The sequence below is a fragment of the Colletotrichum paranaense genome (genome assembly GCF_030867605.1).
Source record: "Colletotrichum paranaense strain IMI 384185 chromosome Unknown Scaffold_8.1, whole genome shotgun sequence".
Classification (NCBI taxonomy): domain Eukaryota; kingdom Fungi; phylum Ascomycota; class Sordariomycetes; order Glomerellales; family Glomerellaceae; genus Colletotrichum; species Colletotrichum paranaense.
Window position 1 is genome coordinate 2,633,864 of NW_026848966.1, and position 19,398 is coordinate 2,653,261.

General features: G+C 52.1%; 6 protein-coding genes across 6 annotated transcripts; 5 read left to right on the forward strand and 1 right to left on the reverse strand.

Annotated features, from left to right (window-relative positions):
• Nucleotides 1-597: 597 nt before the first annotated feature.
• On the forward strand, nucleotides 598-1,854 carry CPAR01_10689 (uncharacterized protein; the record flags this gene model as incomplete). Its single annotated transcript, XM_060494949.1, has 2 exons — nucleotides 598-762; nucleotides 829-1,854. The coding sequence occupies 2 exons, from the start codon at nucleotides 598-600 to the stop codon at nucleotides 1,852-1,854; spliced, it is 1,191 nt and encodes a 396-aa protein (XP_060347131.1).
• Nucleotides 1,855-3,166: 1,312 nt separating this feature from the next.
• CPAR01_10690 (uncharacterized protein) lies at nucleotides 3,167-3,373 on the forward strand (the record flags this gene model as incomplete). Its single annotated transcript, XM_060494950.1, has 1 exon — nucleotides 3,167-3,373. One exon carries the CDS (start codon nucleotides 3,167-3,169, stop codon nucleotides 3,371-3,373), a length of 207 nt encoding a protein of 68 aa, XP_060347132.1.
• A 1,389-nt stretch (nucleotides 3,374-4,762) lies between these two features.
• Nucleotides 4,763-7,918, forward strand: CPAR01_10691 (thioester reductase domain-containing protein; the record flags this gene model as incomplete). Its single annotated transcript, XM_060494951.1, has 1 exon — nucleotides 4,763-7,918. One exon carries the CDS (start codon nucleotides 4,763-4,765, stop codon nucleotides 7,916-7,918), a length of 3,156 nt encoding a protein of 1,051 aa, XP_060347133.1.
• A 511-nt stretch (nucleotides 7,919-8,429) lies between these two features.
• Nucleotides 8,430-9,038, forward strand: CPAR01_10692 (uncharacterized protein; the record flags this gene model as incomplete). The annotated part of the gene is made up of 1 exon (XM_060494952.1): nucleotides 8,430-9,038. The coding sequence occupies one exon, from the start codon at nucleotides 8,430-8,432 to the stop codon at nucleotides 9,036-9,038; it is 609 nt and encodes a 202-aa protein (XP_060347134.1).
• Nucleotides 9,039-11,104: 2,066 nt separating this feature from the next.
• CPAR01_10693 (uncharacterized protein) lies at nucleotides 11,105-11,563 on the forward strand (the record flags this gene model as incomplete). Its single annotated transcript, XM_060494953.1, has 1 exon — nucleotides 11,105-11,563. One exon carries the CDS (start codon nucleotides 11,105-11,107, stop codon nucleotides 11,561-11,563), a length of 459 nt encoding a protein of 152 aa, XP_060347135.1.
• A 2,463-nt stretch (nucleotides 11,564-14,026) lies between these two features.
• On the reverse strand, nucleotides 14,027-15,268 carry CPAR01_10694 (uncharacterized protein; the record flags this gene model as incomplete). The annotated part of the gene is made up of 1 exon (XM_060494954.1): nucleotides 14,027-15,268. The coding sequence occupies one exon, from the start codon at nucleotides 15,266-15,268 to the stop codon at nucleotides 14,027-14,029; it is 1,242 nt and encodes a 413-aa protein (XP_060347136.1).
• Between the last annotated feature and the right edge of the window lie 4,130 nt (nucleotides 15,269-19,398).

The following is a 19,398-nucleotide window of genomic DNA, read 5'->3' on the forward strand; positions in this document are numbered from 1 at the left end:
AAGCAACCGCGTAGTCGAGAATTTGAACTCTGCCCGTGAGCATTTAAAGAGTCTTTTATCTGTTTAAAAAGCATCGCTACCCACTACTTAGAGGCACCTGAGTCTTCAAATTGAGTAGGAACATTCATGGATGAGACTGTGCTACCTCATGCTCATCTGGCAGCCTTACGATTGGAATGATCAGTTCGCGACGAAGTCTGCCAGGAACGCCTAACGACATGCTTTCGGCGGGAAAGACACAAGAAAATAACGATTTCTCCAAGATTGCCTGCTTGACCAGGCTGAGTGGCTTGTTTAGCACTCAGACATGAGGCGCATTGAACATTTTCTACTAGCTTCTCGTCTGCAATCTGAAGAGGCTGCCTATACGTGAGTTCTAAAGCAGCTTAAATGAGGTCTTGGCAATGATTTGGGAGACAATGGTACTTCCTTCTTCCTTTTCGGGACATCACTCTCCTTGCCCTCTATCTTATATGCTCGCTCGTCGACTTTCTCAAATTTTGTCTACAACGCATAGTTCCCAAAGCTCTTCCCTTGATCACTGCGTTTGTATAGTTCTCTCCTCAAGAAGATTACACAGAAGAGCTCATGGCCAACATGACTGAACGGTGCGCCAGCTTAAAAGACCTCAACGACTTCAATCTCTACATTGATCAGCTTGAATCGACGACAAGCTTCAACATCACCGAACTTGATCGATGCAAAGAAGAGATATGCGGTGCCATCTGGGGCGATGCCAATCCCGACATTTCGGGAATAGGGGTAAGTACGCTTCACTTATCTCACACCGTTTGCTTTTCAACAGTACTGATTCATGACGGACGACAGGTTTCCATCGGTTATGCCGTCGAATTGGCCCTAGGCTTCGTTCTGGCTTCCCTTGTAATAATGATTCGACAGAGATATGGCCCAAGAGCAGAGTTCTTCCAAGTCGTCCTCAAAGCCGGCTTTGACGCCTTCTTCGAGTTTGCAATCTACTTTGCCATCGCCATTGAACTCGCAGCGATAGTTATGCTCGTCAATAAGGATTTCGGTATATCCACAGCCGGCTTCGGCGCCAACGAAGCTCAAATCGCCCTTGCGGTCTCCGTGGTCTGCATCCTGCCGCTGCTGTACCCAGTCGCCCTGTTACCCCTGGAACTATTCCACCCGGAGAGCGATAGACAGGCGCGACAAAATAGGAAAATGCGGCAAGACCAGAGACGACGGGACTTTAGTCTGATGCTCTTCGCCCTCGTTTGCGTCTTGTTTTTCTACCCGTTCCTCTCGCAGTGCATTCACAACTGGGCACCGCTCCGCGTTGGCGAGGGCAAAGGCGGCAATGGGAAAACATACGTCACGGATGAAGAGTGGGAGAGAATCCAGAACATGTGCTTCGGCGAGGTCACCAAATTCACCATCAGCGAGCACTGGGCCCTCGCCGTATGCGAGATGATGGCCTCGTTACTCATCTTCTTATTCATGTTGTGGCATGCTATGGAGCTTGGCGTCCGCAGGCTGCAGACGCAGGATCGGTACATTGGCAAGGAGCGCCAGCGAACCGTCACTCTTTCACGGACACGACGGTTCGTCGAGCGGGCGTGGGCGAGTCAGAGTCTGGTCCAGGCTCTGCTGCTGTTCGTCCCGCTTTTCTTGGGTTGCGTGCTTCTGTGGTGCGTCTTCCGTCTGAGGAGCATTCAGGCGGCGGCGGCGAGCAACATGGGAAGTGAGTATGCTGGGGACGACTGGGGGTTTGGGCAGATTGTTGGCATCATCATCTTTGCTCCTGTTCCTACAGAGATGCTGTTTGCGGCGTGGGAGGCACGGTCTCTTATTTTGAGGAGTGATTACGACAGCGTGAGCAGTCGGAGTTAGCTACTTATTTTGCCTACTTGAGGTATTGTTTGATATTGCGAGTCTTCCGAATCGATGCCTCGAGAACTGCCTGAACAACATGGCAAGATCTTTTGTGGATATGTGGGCACACACGCGTCGTGCCAAAGCTCAACAATAGAGCAAGTTCTTCATCGATACGTCGGTCGTGGGATATAGGCGGTTTTTCGAAGAGGAGAGATCTTCACATGGGGCCTTGCCAGGGGTCTCTGCTGTTTCCATGCATCGAATGCATATAGAAAAGTCTACGGAGTAGATGAAGCCACCAACCGGACCTTTCCCAGGGAGCCAGTTAGTTCAGCAAACCAGGGACGGAAGGGCCAGAGCGCGACAGGCGACGAGGACCTTTTATGCGGCCGTCCGTTTTAAGGTGCTGTTTCACCCGGAGTTAGTGATGGGTCTTGGCTGCAATTCCCGGATGAGTGCCTACGTAGTATGAGTGGTCGCCCTATGCGAGAACGAGGGTGGAGTTAAGACCAGAGGTGCAGTTGATGACAGATAGCACGGGAGGGAGGAGTACGACGCAAGATGATGAGATGGGATGAGTCTAGTGTGTGGCTAGGGTAGCTATGTGAAGTTATGAATGGTTCAAGTCTCTTTCCGGCCGAGAGATGCGCCCGAGTCTCATGAGTCTTACGAGTCTCTACTCAAGTGAAGATTCAGAGTATACTGCTCACATAGTCAAATAAGCCGAGACGGCACGAGACGAGTGCGATATCCCCGTGTAGCATGCGGAAGGAATTGAAGGATTCTCGGCGCTATGAAGTGAATATGCCGATGTCCGGTCCGTGTCTGTGTCTCTCGATCAGTGATCAGCGTAACAGAGTAGCATGTGAGTGCTACCTTATTTGATGTAGTGCGTAGTAAGGGTCTTTTGCCAAGTTCAGACTAGAAGACGAATTGGAAGCTTCTGTCGAAGAGATTTGCGGGGGTTTAAAAATCCTTCACCCAATTTGTGTGGGTGTTGTGACAGTGAAAGTGAGAGTGAGAAGGGACAAGTGAAAGTCACAGCGAAAAGTGAGTTTGTGTGAGTGAGATGTGAGGTCATGGGCTGCTGACGTATGCGCCACTCGAAGCCAAGCTCCGCCCCCCGGCCCCAACTCTGATGATCCTCTTCGTCCCAGTCCACCAGACACACTGACACAACCACAAATCACGACTACTTTGAGCCAGTAAAGATGGAGAGAAGTTAGTGCAGCGGCCCCAGGTAAAAGGGAGGAGATCTGCAATCTAATCTGTCCCGTGCGCCGCCAAATGCCGACCGCTTCCCGCCCGCCCTGCCGCCGCGCCTCAAATGTTCCGTTCCAGTGCGATCCTACGCTTTTTTCAAGCTTTGCTCAGTCATACTCACAGAAGATCACTGATCCTGGTCGGGCTAGCCGTCTTTCCGTCCCCCCTTGTTCTGCAGATTGCAGACTGCAGACTGCGGCGCCACTCTCCTTCAGATTCGAACAAGCTGTGGAGATGCCTAGGCCAAACGAGCAGGCCAGTAGAAGCTTGAGAAACTCAAGAGATACGAACAGATCGGGCCCTGATTCGGCTATGGATACAACTCACAGCCATTGGATCGAGTTCCCACATTCGCACTTCTCACAAACCAATGTCTCTCCGAGCCCTCCGAAGGAGAAAAGCGGATATCACGGCCCGTCCTAGCATCAAAGCTTGACTTCGTTCCACCCCACACACGCGTACGGTAGCGTCTGCAATGTTGAGGCACTCTTGCAATCTTGCAGACGCAGTCCTGTCATTGTGAGGCATATCCGGGTTGTCAGGGGGTGCCAGACTGAGACCAGCCAGGCAGACCCAAAACTCGCCGGTTTGCTGCCCAGTTCGTCAACGGCGAGCCCGCGCCTATGAGACTGAAGTCAGTCAAGAGATCTACCTGCTCTCTTAATATCTTTCCGTACATGACTATACTCTCATACGGAGGACCCACGAGTGTGAAGCAAGGAGGACCCATCAAGTAGGTCTTCAACATGCCGTGAATGCCACCCGAAGTACGGTTTCGTAGTCGCAAACTGTAGTTCGGACTCGAGCGAGAATACCCATGGCCCATGGTCCATGGATGAAGCGCAGGAGATTCACCGCCCCCGTTCGCCCCCCTCTATGCCCCTTTTGACGGCCGAATTCCGTCCTCAACTCCTCCGTCCGCTTCGCCCCACACTGCCCGTACGTGCCCCGCTAGAAACCGGAACCTGTTTCTGGCAGTTTGCGAGGAAAGACAAGCACACAATGTGGGCAAAGACCGCACACACCGGTGACACCTTACACTAGCTCGCGGCTCGCCCCTAGAGGACGACCGATCTTCCTACGTTAGCGACCCGGCTTAGTTCAGCAACGGGCAACAAACGAACTCGAAACAAGCCTTTTCTTCCCTCCTTGTCCCTCCTCCCAACTTCAGCGTTGCTCCACTCGCGGCGCCGGTACACCTTTGAGCGCCGACCGGCCGATAACGGTCCCGGGCCTTGTTGCAGCACGGTGGAACTGCTGCCATGTGGACATGACGTCTTCATCTCAACTCCTTCGCCGAGCTATGTCCTTCTTCGCTGAGTAGGTGTGCGGACTTGAGCATCATGAGAAAATGCCGATGCATGGCTAGGGGCCAGAACTATACTGGACCCAAAAGTATGTTTTGCTACCTTGGCCCAGAAGAGAATGGAGCAGAGCTTTCTCTCTTCTGAATATATAAACACTCTGGCTTGGCCCCGTGAACTTGGGTTCCGAGACCACACACTCACACATATCCCACTCTCACAAGCCTTTTGACTATCATCTACAACTGCAACACAATACAGCTTATACCATTTGATACTTTCAACCCTCGAAACACTACCATACGATACCAACTTAGTATCTCACTTTTGACAAATTAGTATTACACTATTTCAGCATGGCACAGCCCCAGTACGGAAAGCGCTTGATTCCCCAGGTCCTCGACGAGGTCGCAAAGTCAGAACCCAACAGAGAGTTCATCTCCGTCCCCCGCTCCTCCAACCCCCAAGATGGCTGGAAGCCCATCTCCTACAAGCAGATCGCCAACGCGGTGAACCGGATAGCCCAGAGAATCATCGACAAGCGCGGCAAGCCCGAACCTGGAAGCTTCCCAACCCTCACCTACATCGGCCCCAACGATGCCCGCTATATGATTATTATGATCGCCTGTATCAAGGCAGGATACAAGGCCCTCCTCATCTCCCCAAGAAACTCCTTCGAAGGCCAGATGAACCTGTTCGAGAAGACAGACTGCCACATCATCTGCTTCGACTCGTCCTTCAAGGATGTCATCCAGCCCCTGCTGGAAGAGCGCCCCATGGACGCCATTATGGTCAGCTCGGCAGACGCATGGCTCTCGGACGACGAGGTGCCCCATTTCCCCTACAACAAGACCTACGAAGAGGCAGAAAATGACCCCGTCGTCGTCCTGCACACGAGCGGCAGCACAGGTCTGCCAAAGCCCATCGTCGCCCGTGTCGGCATGATGTCTGTCGCCGACGCTTTCCACAACGTCCCCGGTTTCATGGGCTCCGAGAACTGCGTAAAATCCATCATGCACGGTACCCGCCTCTTCCTGCCAATGCCCCTCTTCCACGCCGCCGGCTGCTACATGTCAACCTTCGCCACGATCTACTGGGGAAGGCCCGTCGCGCTGGGCTTCACGGACCGGCCCCTGACGCCGCAGACCGTTATCGACGCTGCCCAGTACGCTAAGATCGACAACGTGATCCTGCCTCCCGCCATCCTCGAAGAGATGGCCCATATGCCCGAGGGAATCGCGGCGCTCCAGAAGTTCAAGCGCGTCAACTTCGGTGGTGGCAACCTTGCCCGCGGCGCTGGCGACAAGCTCGTCAAGGAGGGCGTCCCCGTCTCGAGCGTCATCGCCTTTACTGAGGCGGCCCCCTTACCATACTACTTCCAGAAGAACCTCGAGCTGTGGCAGTGGTTCATCGTCGACTCGGACAGACTTGGCGTTGACTGGCGTCAAGCCAGCGGTGAGGACGAGGACATATACGAGCAGGTCATTGTTCGCAAGGACAAGGCGGACCCCCTCCAGGGCATCTTCTACACCTTCCCCGATGTCAACGAGTACAACACAAAGGACTTGTACCGGAAGCACCCGACGCTGCCCAACCACTGGATGTACTACGGCCGCTCCGACAACATCATTGTCTTCTCAAACGGCGAGAAGCTCAATCCTGTCACCATTGAGGAGATCGTCACCGGTCACGCGAGAGTCAAGGGCGCCGTCGTCGCCGGCGCCATGCGCTTCCAGCCCTTCCTCATCCTCGAACCCACCGAACCCTTGACTTCCGAGGATGATATCCAGCAATTCATCGACGACGTCTGGCCTTTGGTCGTCAAGGCGAACAAGGAGACCGTCGCTCACGGCCAGATCGGCCGCGCCTTCATCGGCGTCACCAACCCAGAGAAGCCCTTCCCCCGTGCCGGCAAGGGCACCATCCAGCGACCTATGGCCCTCAAGCTCTACAAGGACGAGCTTGACGCGTGGTATAGCAAGGCTGAGGACGGCGCCGACTCCCTGTCCGTCAACATTGACGTCTCCTCCCAGCAAGGAATGATCGACTCCATCGAGAAGCTCTTCCAGCAGACCCTCGGCAGCCGCGCCCTCTCCGCCGACTCGGACTTCTTCAGCGCTGGCATCGACTCCATGCAGGTTATCAACGCCTCCCGTCTCCTCCGCAAGGGCCTCGAGGCCGCCGGCGCAAACATCACTGCCGATGCCATCGCAACTCGCGTTATCTACGCCCATCCCACCCCTCGCCAGCTGGCTGCCTACCTCATGGACCGCGTCAGTAAGAACACCTCTTCAGACAGCAACGGCGACAGTGAAAACCATGATATCCACGCCATGGAGGCACAGCTGCAAAAGTACACCCGCGACCTCCCCAAAAGCAGTGCTGGCTCCAAGCCCGCGCCAAACGATAAGGGTCAGACCGTCCTCGTCACCGGCACCACCGGCGCCCTGGGCTCCTACCTCCTCGACTTCATGGAACACAACCCCGCCGTATCGAAGGTCGTCTGCCTCAATCGCAGCGATGACAGCGGGAAGCGCCAGGTCAAGATGTCCGCCGAGCGCGGCCTCGCCACCACCTGGAAGAAGGCAGAATTCCTCTGCGTCGACATGTCCAAGAGCAATCTCGGCCTTGAGCCGGAAGTCTACGACCGTCTCCTGAAGGAGGCAGACCGCATCATCCACAATGCCTGGCCCGTCAACTTCAACATCTCAGTCGAGACCTTTGAGCCGCACATCCGTGGCGTCCGTCACTGGGTCGACTTCTCCCTCCGCGCTGCCAAGAACGTGCCCATCGTCTTCGTGAGCTCTATCGGCACCGTTGATACCTGGCAGGGCCCCGGCCCCGTGCCGGAGAAGAAGCTGATGGATTTGTCCCTGCCGAGCACCGGCTACGGTCGCTCTAAGATGGTCAGCTCTCTCATCCTCGATGAGGCGACGCAGGTTTCGGGCGTGCCCGCCGCTGTCGTCCGTGTCGGACAGGTCGCTGGCCCGCAGTCCAAGGACGGTGTATGGAACCGCCAGGAGTGGCTCCCTACCATCATCGCTAGCTCGAAGTACCTCGGTGCACTGCCGCGTGACCTCGGCGCCATGGCGACCGTCAACTGGACACCCATTGAAGGTATCGCGAACCTCATCCTAGAGGTTTCTGGTATTGCTGCCCCCGTGTCATTGGAGAAGATCAACGGCTACTTCCACGGCGTAAACCCGCGCACTGTACCCTGGGAGACGCTGGCTGAGGCCGTCAGGGAGTTCTACGGTGACGGTGTCATCAAGAAGTTGGTATCCTTCAAGGAGTGGGTTGAGCTGTTGGAGAACAGCACGGCGACCACAGATGACGTTGACAAGAACCCCGGCATCAAGTTGCTTGACTTCTACCAGGGTTTGGCTATGGGCGAGGGACAGGGTGTCGAATTCTCAATGGAGCGCACGACAAAGAGCAGCAAGACGATGAAGGAGATGCAGGCCGTGACACCTGAGTTGATGCAAAATTGGTGCAGACAGTGGGCGTTCTAAACATTGATAGACCTTGTTTTGGGATTTGGGAAAGCATAGACTGTTACCTTAATGCTGTACATAGAATGATATATGACAATTAATTTCAAGTTATGATAAGCTTCGTTTTCTTTCCATATCATTTGCTGGCATAGTGAGACGTCCAATAGTTCGGCACAGTTCGATTGCCCTCGCTCGCCGTCTTGTTAATTAGGGGCCAGCCTGGTAGCCGCCCCCCTTTGTAGCGAGGCTATATTTAATTGGTCCCATTGTGATTTACGCGTCAAAGAACAACCAAGTTCTTGTCACACTCCATCCACCATGTTCAGGTATCAAAGAACGAATAGCGGCGTTTGGCTCTTTTTGAGAGACCAATGCAAATCTGTACTATATAAACATGATAAATGGAAGTCTTGCGGTCTTGGATGATAGTTTCATCAAACATTGCGCAAGAGTTTGTCTTCAATCGTCCTCACACTTGGAGAACGTACCTTACATCTGAATTTCGATCAATCCAGGTGTCACCAGAGAAATGAATGAACGGAATGATGACAGACCTGAGTGCAATATGCTTGCGTCATCCAGCAAGAAAGAGAATGAGGAAGAGAAGTGCGAAAACAAGTTCCACTGGTATTTATACTGGAAAGGCGATACATTGGTGTACCCAATCCATCCCGAACCCAGACCGCCAGGCTACAAGGCACCAGTCAAGACAACTCCACTGAAGGAAACGGAGACAACGTGCGATAATCCAATTCATTGCCATGAGAAATATCACTGGTCTTTGTACCGGAAAGGTGAGGAATTGGTACAACCCATCCATCCTAAAGGCAAAGATGTCCCAACAGATTACGACAAGGGACCAGTCCCTACAGTTGACGGTCTCATACTCGGTACCAGAGACATCTGCCATGTAAGAGACAGTTGCCCAGGCGTTCATTTCATGGGAAGACGGGACCCGCGCAGTGAGGGGAAACAGCAAAAGTTTCAATACAGTTCAAACAGAGATACGACGAGACTCCTGATCGAAGCGGAGCTTGCATCTGATGCCCTAAAGCCAACATCAGACAATCTCATAGAAGACGAGCTGGAAGATGATATGAATTACCGGGGCTCAGAGCCTTCTCGGAGTTCTGAATAGAGTAACAAGACTCCTGGGAATAGATCAACGGGGAGTCAACTAGGCTTCTCATCGAGCACAATACAATAACAAAACATTGACAACTCGTGTTGCTGATGAAATAACGATGATATTTCGCGGTCGGTCCTTCCTGTGAATTGCTGATGGAATTGCTGATTAGCGATGGGTCCTATACGCTCAAACACATCAGCCTGGCCTAGATCCTTCATGCTGTAAGTTAGAGAGTGAAGAGTTAATAGCCGTAAGGATTAGCAGGTAATCACAGCTTTCTTCAATGGTGTGATTCAAGTATAAGCTTAGCTAGTACTTCGTAACTATCATTGACACAGGAAGTTTATGGCGAAAACGAATATCAAGTGTAATTATACTACTCTTTTATTCATCACAGAACTCGATGAAATCCATCGCCGTGTGTAAATTTGAAACCACTATCCATGCCAGGCTGATGTATCTTACAGGACCCAGTATCAAACACGCAATTCTTCAGGTGCTACAAGACATTGGGCGGTCTGACACAGTTTGTTTGCCGTTTGGCCCTGTTCATGCGTCAAAGAACGAAAAGCTGTCTTTCCCACTCTCATCACTTTGTTCAACATCAAAGGACAGACAGTAACATTGATCTACGAACTGAACTCCAATATACATGAAGCCGATCGATAAATAAATCTTGGTTGCATAGCATGCTTACATGTGTAGAACTTTTCCCAGACGCTGTGCAAAAGTCATCCTCAATCCCATCGCCTTGCGTGAGAAGACATCTTAATCTCGACAAGAAAGTTACCAGAATATGGGGCAATGCTTCGTCCAGCCAGGGAAACGACCATCATCGTTCAACCCCTCCCAATCGACAGGCCCATCGAGTCGAACCACTCAACCAGGGCGAGCTGGACGTACGCAATAGAAGACATTCCCCAGTTGAAGAGTAGCATGACCCGTATTCAAACTGGCCGGAAGGCAAACCCAGAGGTTGTACAAGGACGGAACTCCGTAAGCTTGAAGCCGGAACCCGGAAAATCTATGGCGAAGATGCCGTGAGGCCGTAAAGACGCCCGGGGATCGAGGCCATCAAATAGCTCTTCATGGGGTCTTTCCAGGTTACATCGATAACAAATCATCCGAGTTCCTCACCGAGAATGAACTAGAATCGAGATATTGAAGCTATGGGTATTGTTATGAGGCTTGTAGAGCGAGGCGTCGAGTTCGTGTTGTTGGATGGGCTCTATGCCATTATAGTTTCAATTCAGTCATTGGCGTTGTTTGTTGGATGTGCAGCAAGTTATCCTCACTGGCAAAAGTTTCAGTTAGAATACGAGTCCATGTTTTGGTAATGCCTCAGTGCAAGATGGTGACCACAGCCATCCGCTCCTCTGCTTTTCATAAGCACCTTACCAGGAACCGATTGAGGCTCTAGGGCCCAAGTCGCGCTTTCGCCCGTAGCCTAACTACGGTCATTATTTCCATGTAGCATTTCTCCGATGTCGCGGGCATTCGGCGAGTCCGCTCAAACTCGTAGAGGGTAAGCCGTCATCTATATATCATCAGCAAGTGCCACGGTCAGGAAAGTAAGGTGGTCGACGAGAACTGTCAAGACAAGTCCACGATGTGGGATTGCGCATCGCGGGTATCACGAATCCATGGGAGTGACCTCAAGCCGGCAGCGGTAAGGTTCTCTCAGAGAAACGACATGTAATTCCAAGTACCTGGAAAGCTACGTTTTTTCCGCTGTCTACTTCTACATCATCAGGAAGACTGACGGTCTGGCATGGTTTATTTGCTGTCTCGCGAGCCTGCTGCTGTTCAGACGTCAAAGACGAACAGCTGCCTTTCGCCCTTTAGCTGTATTCAAGTATCAAAGAATGAACAGATACTTTTGTCTCTAAATTTCTGATCTAATTCACCTGAGCTAAGTACATATAAACCCAATATCAAAAGACGTGTCGGTCACACAGCATAGGAGATATCCACGTATTTTCATCAAACACTGCACCGAAAGAAACGTTGTCAATCGCCAACACGGTTCAGAAAACAAGCAAATCAGTGCCAAGCACCTTGAAACCTATCTGAAAATGAGTCAACACAACAACGGCGAAACCGACAGTCATACGTCTAACGACAGGCAAGACGGTCGTGATCCATCTCGTTGCGACGGACAGGCCCATTTGGCTGAGGATGATCCCACTCCGAGAGAACTAATGCGCGCCCCTCAGCTTAGTCAGATCGGACTAGAAACAACGACAATGAAGTGCCTAGTCTGCGGAAAAGCACGCCCGTGGACGGGTGCGAAATTTCTCACTTGCTCAACACGGTGCCGTAACCAGCTATTGAAAAGAGCAGACGAGCCGCAGATGGAAAATGAAGGGGGGAAGGACCTCGAGACGTCGGCGCCATACACGACCTCCAACGGGAAACCGCGGGAACACTATCGAGCCCCTAAGAATTGGGTACCGACGGAAGACGACATGAAGGTTTACAGCATCTCCCATGATGGTACGAAGGACACACTCGAAGATCGTGCAAAGTACTGAAGACCAGGACTCTCTCAGAGTCCGGATGAGGTCGCTTTACCGCTCATAGTGCACTAAGAAGCCACCTGAGCTTTTCATCGAGGAGAAAACAATAATGGTACATTGGAAACTTTTGTGAGGTCTGGATTAGTCTTCCGGGAGCTTGTGAGGCAACATAATAATAGCTATCATTTGTACCTTCTGTATCCCTATAGCATCCACTAGAGTTATGAAGTACAGCCAGTCTATGAGTGATTGTTGCGCAGTGGAAGTCGCGTTCATCTATTTGTTGCCTTGACTGTGAGATCCCCTGCTTGTCCACAATAGCATCACCCAAGTGTGTTTCCAAAAAATACGAGCTAGGAGTAGTTGCAGAGTCACTGAGTGTCTCAAGCCCGAATGAGATCCGATCATTAGTAGGCAAGACACCTCTTATGTCACCGCCCGCGTCTACGATGTCTTAGGAGCTCTGCATGGGAACTTACGGAGTCTACGCAAACACAGCACCATCATCGGCACTCTGCCGCGATCAAGATGAGCGAAGCGTGTAGCAGAGATGGAGCTCTTTGAACTAGTGACGATTGCCAAAGTTGGTGACGTATTTGTTGGGCAGGCAATTCACTCTACTGAGATTTTGCTCATCAACAGCAGCCGCATCGTACGCCTAGTACTTACTTCTGCGATCCTAATCATAGCGAGCGGAACGTGGTCATGAGGAATGTTCTTTTTCTCTATCAGCTTCATCGCAATTCAGGGAACCCCGCGCTCCCTCCCTATCCCAGAGCGAAGTCTCGGCGGGTCGTAAGATTGCTCAACAGAGAATTTATTTGGTTGATAAATTACGGGAGAACCAGCTGGTCAGCCAACTTCCTGTTGTCGCCGCCGCCAGTTCGAAAGTTGGGGGGAAAGGCTGTCTAACCTTCTAAGTTCTATATCCAATGCCCAGTCCCAGTAGTCGAACCATTTTCATTGTTCAAAGAAGGATTCGTTTAGTGAGTTCCTACGAGTGTGTACTTATACATGATGTTCGACTAGCCCGAGTGCTCAGGCACGGCCCCAACCGCGAACAGCGTCCTTGGCCAGGCCCTCTTTCTGCCGCTCCCTTGACAATGTTCAGATATCAGAGGAAGAACAGCCTGCTTTACCTTTGCACTATCAACGTAAGGCTAAGAGTGAATAGTAATGAGGATCCTTAGTCTTGTCGAGCATAGTGTAGGCGGTCCTACCCAAATTACCGCATGACGCCAATAGCCAACTCACTCAAGAAACTACCTTCATCAACAAGAACACTTCTGAAGATGGCCCAATACTGCCTGCATCATGAGCCCCCGTGCATCATTTCCCCAATACACGGTGGGTGTACCGACTTCTCCTCAAGAAGGATTGACCAAGATCGCAATATTCGGGACCACAGCTCGGGGTACACAGTCGAACAGCTTTCGCCGGACACTGCAGGACGTGACATCGACGCTGACTCCTTAACCCGATACTACAGCATCCCATTCAGGCCCAACAAGCACCGACCTCACGATTTTGGGGAAATACACGAGCATCAACATTGGCGCAGGCCCCGTCTCCGATCTCGTCAGAGCAGCTCGACGCTCTCCATGGAATCAAAAGAAACCACGAGCCGTGGTCCTCAGAGACAGCTCGAGCACCGAGAGCGGGGGCCAGATACCATCGAAGAAAGCACAGCTTCTGGAAAAATCACATGGCGAAGCGCGCAGGCCCTAGAAACTTACGGGATGTCCGGGGCCAACGAAGGAGGGTATTCTAAAAAGGGGAAAGGAAAGATCCCATCATATCAACAAGAAGAGAACCCCAAAGTTCACCGCAAGAGGAGTGGGAAAAGTGGTTCTACAATGGTACGAACCCCGTCGAACTTACGACACGAGGTTCTCCTGGTCTCGTCTAATGAGGATGAAGGAAAGCAGTCTAGGACTAGAAACTTGAATGCGTATGTAGAGGATGCGGTAGATTCAGACGCTAAGTCAAGGATCATCTAATGTAACCGTCAAGAGATACAAGAAATGAGGGTTTGGCAGGGGGGGAGTATGTAAATACTCTTCCGAAGCAAGAAGCAAGAAGTACAATGTATGCATAGATTTGTCTCCAAAGGTTAGAAGTATGTCCAAGTATACCATCGCGTTCTGACGAGCGTGTGAAACGTACGCTCAGAAGCAATTGGAGTATTGGTTTCAGTCGCAAGTGTCACGGTAATGAGACATAAAGCCTCAAAAGAGAAGCAAAATGAGACGGGAGAATAGGTAAGCAACGTAGGGTATCAAGAATATATGAAAGCGATCTCGACCCGAGAATTCCGGGGTCCACAGTCTCTTCGAACGCCCCTTAATGTGGCACATTACTCACTTGCTCTGAACGCCGAACACTATCCAATGCCAGAAATGCAACAATGAGGTGACGTTAAGGGTACCAACCTCACGACCCAACATCCGCCCATCAACCAATACACTCCTTTCACATTCACAAAGCCCGCCTCAACCTGGCCACAGGCCCAGCCCTGCCAGGATTCTCCCGATGAAACTGCAACACCCACGAATCGCAGCCTTGCAGATCCCTCGCCGGCTGCCACGTCGGCTCAGCGTACTCCCACTCGACGAGATACTGCAGCCCCGTCCGCGGCGTCTTACCGGACCCGGACCACCGCGAGTCCAGAATCGAGCGGAACGCCCAGCGCTCCTCGTCGGGCTTCGTGATGTCGTGGTACTTTACCACGACCCGGCCCTGCTTTTCGGGTTCCGGCTGGGTGATGTCCGTCACGACTATAGCTTCGTGTCTCGTGTGGCAGTCTGGGAAGGGCGACAGCGGTACGGATATAGGTTCTGGATTCAGCAGCTGGATCGCGTTAGTTTGTCTGAGCCAGGGGTCGAAGAGGAGGGACCAATCGAACCAGATCTCGGGAGTGAGTCTACTCTGCGGAGATGGAGTCTCAGACTCACATACACCGAAGCGCTTAGACGAGAGAAAGGAAGGCAGAGAAGAGGCACCAGCCCGCGACCACGAGGCATCAACAGTCGGCGCCTTCACCCACGCGTTGCAAAAGAGGCCTACGACGCCCATGAAGACCTGGATCGTCGAGCGGCGGGACCCAAACGCCCAGCGATTCCAGCCCTCGAATTGGGCGCAGAGTTTGACGAGGCAGAGGATCAGGGCTCTATCTGCGAACTGCGGGCCCGGGCTCGTGACCTGGTTGAGGTACATACGTCGGTCTGAAGGATCCGTGTTGGAGACGATGTCGTCTACTCTGTCTAGGATCGCGACTTCGTCTAGCTGCGGCGAGGATTGCGCGTCAGGGTGCTCTAGTTCGATGAGGAGGGTACGAACAATGGCGCGGACAGGCGGGAAGCGCATGAAGTTGTGCAGGGCGTTGATGGGGATGTCGAATCTTCTAGCCAGGTTGGCCAAGTCAGTGTGTACCGCTACATTTGGTGTGACGGATGGGCGGCGTGGATGGATAGACTGAAAGTGGTAGTCGCTGGGCCAGGTTGATCTGGTTCTCTTACATGGTTGAGCAAAGTTGACTTCAAGAATTGTGGCGTCAACCTCAGGCTCGTCGTAAGTCCACCTGGGCAGGATGTGTCGCTCTTCTAAAGCCGAGTTCATGAGCCGGGTGAAGTGCTCGTCTGCGCCATTGTTAAAATTGATCTTGGTGTTGCCGTTGTGCCCAGAGACCAGCTTGGACACAATGGTACTACGCAAACCCATACTGGCAAAGGTATTGTGATATATGCTGGGTGTTGTGTGAGAGTATTCGACAGAGGTAAATGACACAAAGGTATAGTGATACTGTACGATAAGAATGTTTGATTTGAAGTGAAGAAGGTCTACGGTCTGCAAAACGAAACTTTTCTCTCCACGAGGACTCTCCTCGAACATATAGTCCAAATCACGATTGGAAGGCATCGAAATATGTTGATGATCAAAGAAAGGCACGACATTGTGTTTTCTGCCGGGCCATTCGTCTTTCACCTAGGTCAAAGATGCCACCACAAATTTGGCATTTGTGTACAATGGACAGCCAAACACGTTGACATGACTACAAAGACCGTGTCTTCAACGGTTTGTCATTCCAGCTTTGCGCTCTTGAGACGCGAGTCCGTTGTTGAATGACTTTGTTGCTCTGGTCCTACCAGACGAAGATAAGCCATTGTTTCGCTGATTGCACTGACTACTTTGAGCAACTCAGACCTTTCCCACATGTCCCACTTGATGATGTAACTCGAATTTGCAGAGAGAGGCTGAGTTAGCGAGCAAGATATTGCCAAGCGAGGAAATAGCAGTGCGCTCTGTAGGAAGACTTCGCAACTTCCTTCACACAGGTCGTCACATCATAGAAGATGAGACGTTGACACCAAGTGAGTACGGCAGTGAGATGCGTAATCTCGAAATATTGGGTCACAGATCCGGGTGACTAGCCCAGAAGCGAGTGTGCCAAGACCGGGTTGATAGTGGCACAGCTTGTCTTCTCAAACACAGCATGCGGCAGCCCTGCAGTAGACGGAATTCGGTCTTGTCAAACAGGGAAACGCGGCTTCTCGACGACAACGACGATGAGCGGGCCCGAGCTCCTGACATTACCATGTGTTGTCCACCTTTGTAGGGCGTGACACATGACATCGTGCTGGCGCTCCTTGAAGGAGATTCGCGTTGGGTTGGGTATGAGGCTCTACTGCAGTGGATAATACGTGACAGGTGACAGACAGAACAGTGCCAGTGAGCTGCTCACATGGACGTGCGGGGTGTACCTCTCGCGGCCACAGATGGCATGGAGCGATCATGAAGGGAAAGAAAACGCTAAGGATGGGTTACTGTGCTCTGGACTGCATGTCTGGGATTCCTCCCGCAATAGGCGCCGAGTAGAAACAGGCACGTCCAATAAGGGGCGGTGCCTGGACAAGCCGCAAGCACCTCGACTTAGCCCTGTGACTGACAGCGCTGGCCAACGAGATGATGCTTATCAGATGAATTATGGGCAGCTTGGAGGCGAGGTGGCAGGTCGAGAAAAGGAAGAAACAAGCGCGACCGAATGCCACTTAAGTTCTCGGCCAGGTGAGTACGGCAGCAGGGGCAGATATTGCGTGTCTTTGAGAGATGGCTAAAAAATCACTGCCCAACGTTGGGTGGCTGGCCATGGAACTCTCGAGACCCTTGAAAAAATTCAAGATCAGAGCTCGAAAGACTTTTTCTTCTCTCACCGGGCCCAGCGGACGGGTAAGATGCGGTCAAGATGCAAGGAAAATGTCTGTTGTAGGTGTTCTCGACTCGTGCGGGATGGGTCAAGCAGACAAGGGGATAGCCTGCAGACGTTGGTTGATCTCTTTACCATGGGGGAAGACTGCATCCAATTAGAAAAGAATCAGAAACCGGAGCTTAGACTGCGACATATCCACAAGCTAGGCGATGCCGCCATGTATGTTCCGCAACCGATGAGTGACAAAGAGTTGTGTTTTTAGTTAAAGAAAGCTCAGGACGGGCTGAACCCGACAGTCGGGTAGGTATGGTGATGGTGCCACTTGTGCTCAGGACGTTGGGTACGACTCGACCAAACTGAAAACGCCCAACTAACTGGTTGCATCGAGTGCCGAGTGTCGAGTGTCGAGTCGGATCAGGTCTGTACGACATCGGGGGCGTTGGTCGCTTTGCCCCGTTGCAGCTTGCGTTGCGTGCCCTAGGCCCTGGCTATGTTGCGCAGTACCTTGACTAGCCAGGGAATAAGTCTCCCACGGGGCGTCGGTGGACTTGGCCATTGGGCCATCGGTACGGAGTAGAGAACTAGAACATGTCGTAGATGGATTGCTCGATGAAAGACGGCCGGGTCAGCAACGTCAAGGGGGTATCGGGTTTCTGTTCTTGCTAAGAGATGAGGTCAGCTTTCGGGTCTTGACAGATTGTATCCGTTTGTTCGACTCCGTTCAGACCTGACTGGAGGCACTTGAGATAAAGTAAAGAGTCCCCACTGACTTTCCCGGTGGCTAGTGACGATATGATGGCATGCGTCAACGAGAGAGCAAGGTATGATTGGTTCTGCCGGGACCTCTCAGTAAGGCAAGCCGGTGTGGTGGACTTGGGTCGTGAGGTCTTGGGGGATCCTTCAGATGGAAATTCTCACAGGGTATGGAGTATCGCACGCCAATTCTTGGCCATGAAGGTGAGGAAAAGTGTCTTAGCTGATGGCAGACGGCAGGGGTTACGAGTGAAGAGGGGAGACTGCGATCTGAGCTTCTTATCGATAAAGGTAGATTGGACTGTCCTTACCTTATCTTATCTTAGAGGTACCTCCCAGTTCATTCTTATGGAATGGAAATGCTTGAATGCGCCCAGAACGGGCTTGGAAGACGAGCCCAGTCAGTTGTGAAATGTCTCGATGCCAGCCAGGCACATGAAAAAGGCTGCAATGTTTATGAGTCGATATGACTGCATGCGATAAAAGCTTCATTACTGGCTATTTGACGGATAGTGTTTGTTGGCGATTTGATTCACTCGTAACTAGGTGGTACCTTGGTTTGTAAGGTCTTGCTTGATACAGAGGCGATGTTTCCGTACCTTACATAATGTGTACTTCGTACATACAGGTGGTCAAAGGAACCCTTGGAAGGATGGAGAGCAATATCATGATGGTCTACAGGCTGAGATGGCATCTTCATCTCATGTCGCTAAGACAAACCGGAGGCTCGGTAATCATCAAAGTGAGGCCTTGTCTCTTTGGGTTTCTGGAGACTTATTAACATGACTGAGATGATTTGACTGTTCTTCACCGATTGTTCTCTCTCAGTCGCTTTCCCCTCCCTCACCCCGGTTCCGAACTACATGTTCCACCCCCACCATCTGCCGTCACCAATTGCGGTCGGCGACTTGGTCGCATCAGCTGCTTGTCGCATTCAAGTTCTCTCCCGCCGTGTTGCGCCCAACAACCCCATCAATGACGTCCTCAGCTCCTTGTAGTGCGGATTCGGGCCAAGGTACCTTGCTTCACCTCACCTTTGCGCTGTTCGACGTGTATGTACAGAGAGAGAGAGGGCCCTGATTGATTCAATCAATTCCTTACCTTCATTGCCGCAACTCTCGACTTTCGACTCGAACTGAGACGCCACTTCTCTGATTGCCCTGTTCCATTCCCCGCCATCCATCAATCCATCCATCCCATTGCCTTGTGCATCCCATCACCCCCCATCCCATCCCATCCTGCCCCCCTCTGCATCCGCATCACCTCGCTCGACCTCGCCGTGTCTTGCACCTTCTTCCCGGTTCTTACTTACCTTAGCAGCCACCTTCCTGCGTTGGTTCACCCTCAGCAATACCTTGACTCCTCCAATCAGAGCTTCGTGCCTTGCCTTGCAGATACCTCACCATCACCCCAATCCCGCCAACCTCCTCTACCTCTATCTAACACGACAGATACCTAATTACCACCCTTTACATGAACGCCAGCCGCCAGCGTCACCCCGACTACCGAACCTCGTCATCTTCCGGTCGCTCCCCATATCATCCAAGCTCAGACCACGCCTACCCGTACCTAAAGACTTCGTATCGCGATCGATCTTGCTCGACTCATCCCCAGCTGTCCGTTTTCTCTCGACACTGCACGCTGTCCACATACACTACAGGGAATAATCCAAAGTCGCACTCCATATTTCTACCAATCACCCGCGCTCCTGCTTCACCCGCTCGCGCCTTCCGTCTTGGCCACCTAGGCGCAACAACATCACTGACCTTCGGATTTCATTCAGCTCGATTCACCAACACAACCACGAACAATAACAGCAGCGAGACTACCTTGGCTTTCCTCACGAGGACGCAATCGCCTGATCACGTCGCAACCACGAGCCACAAGCCAT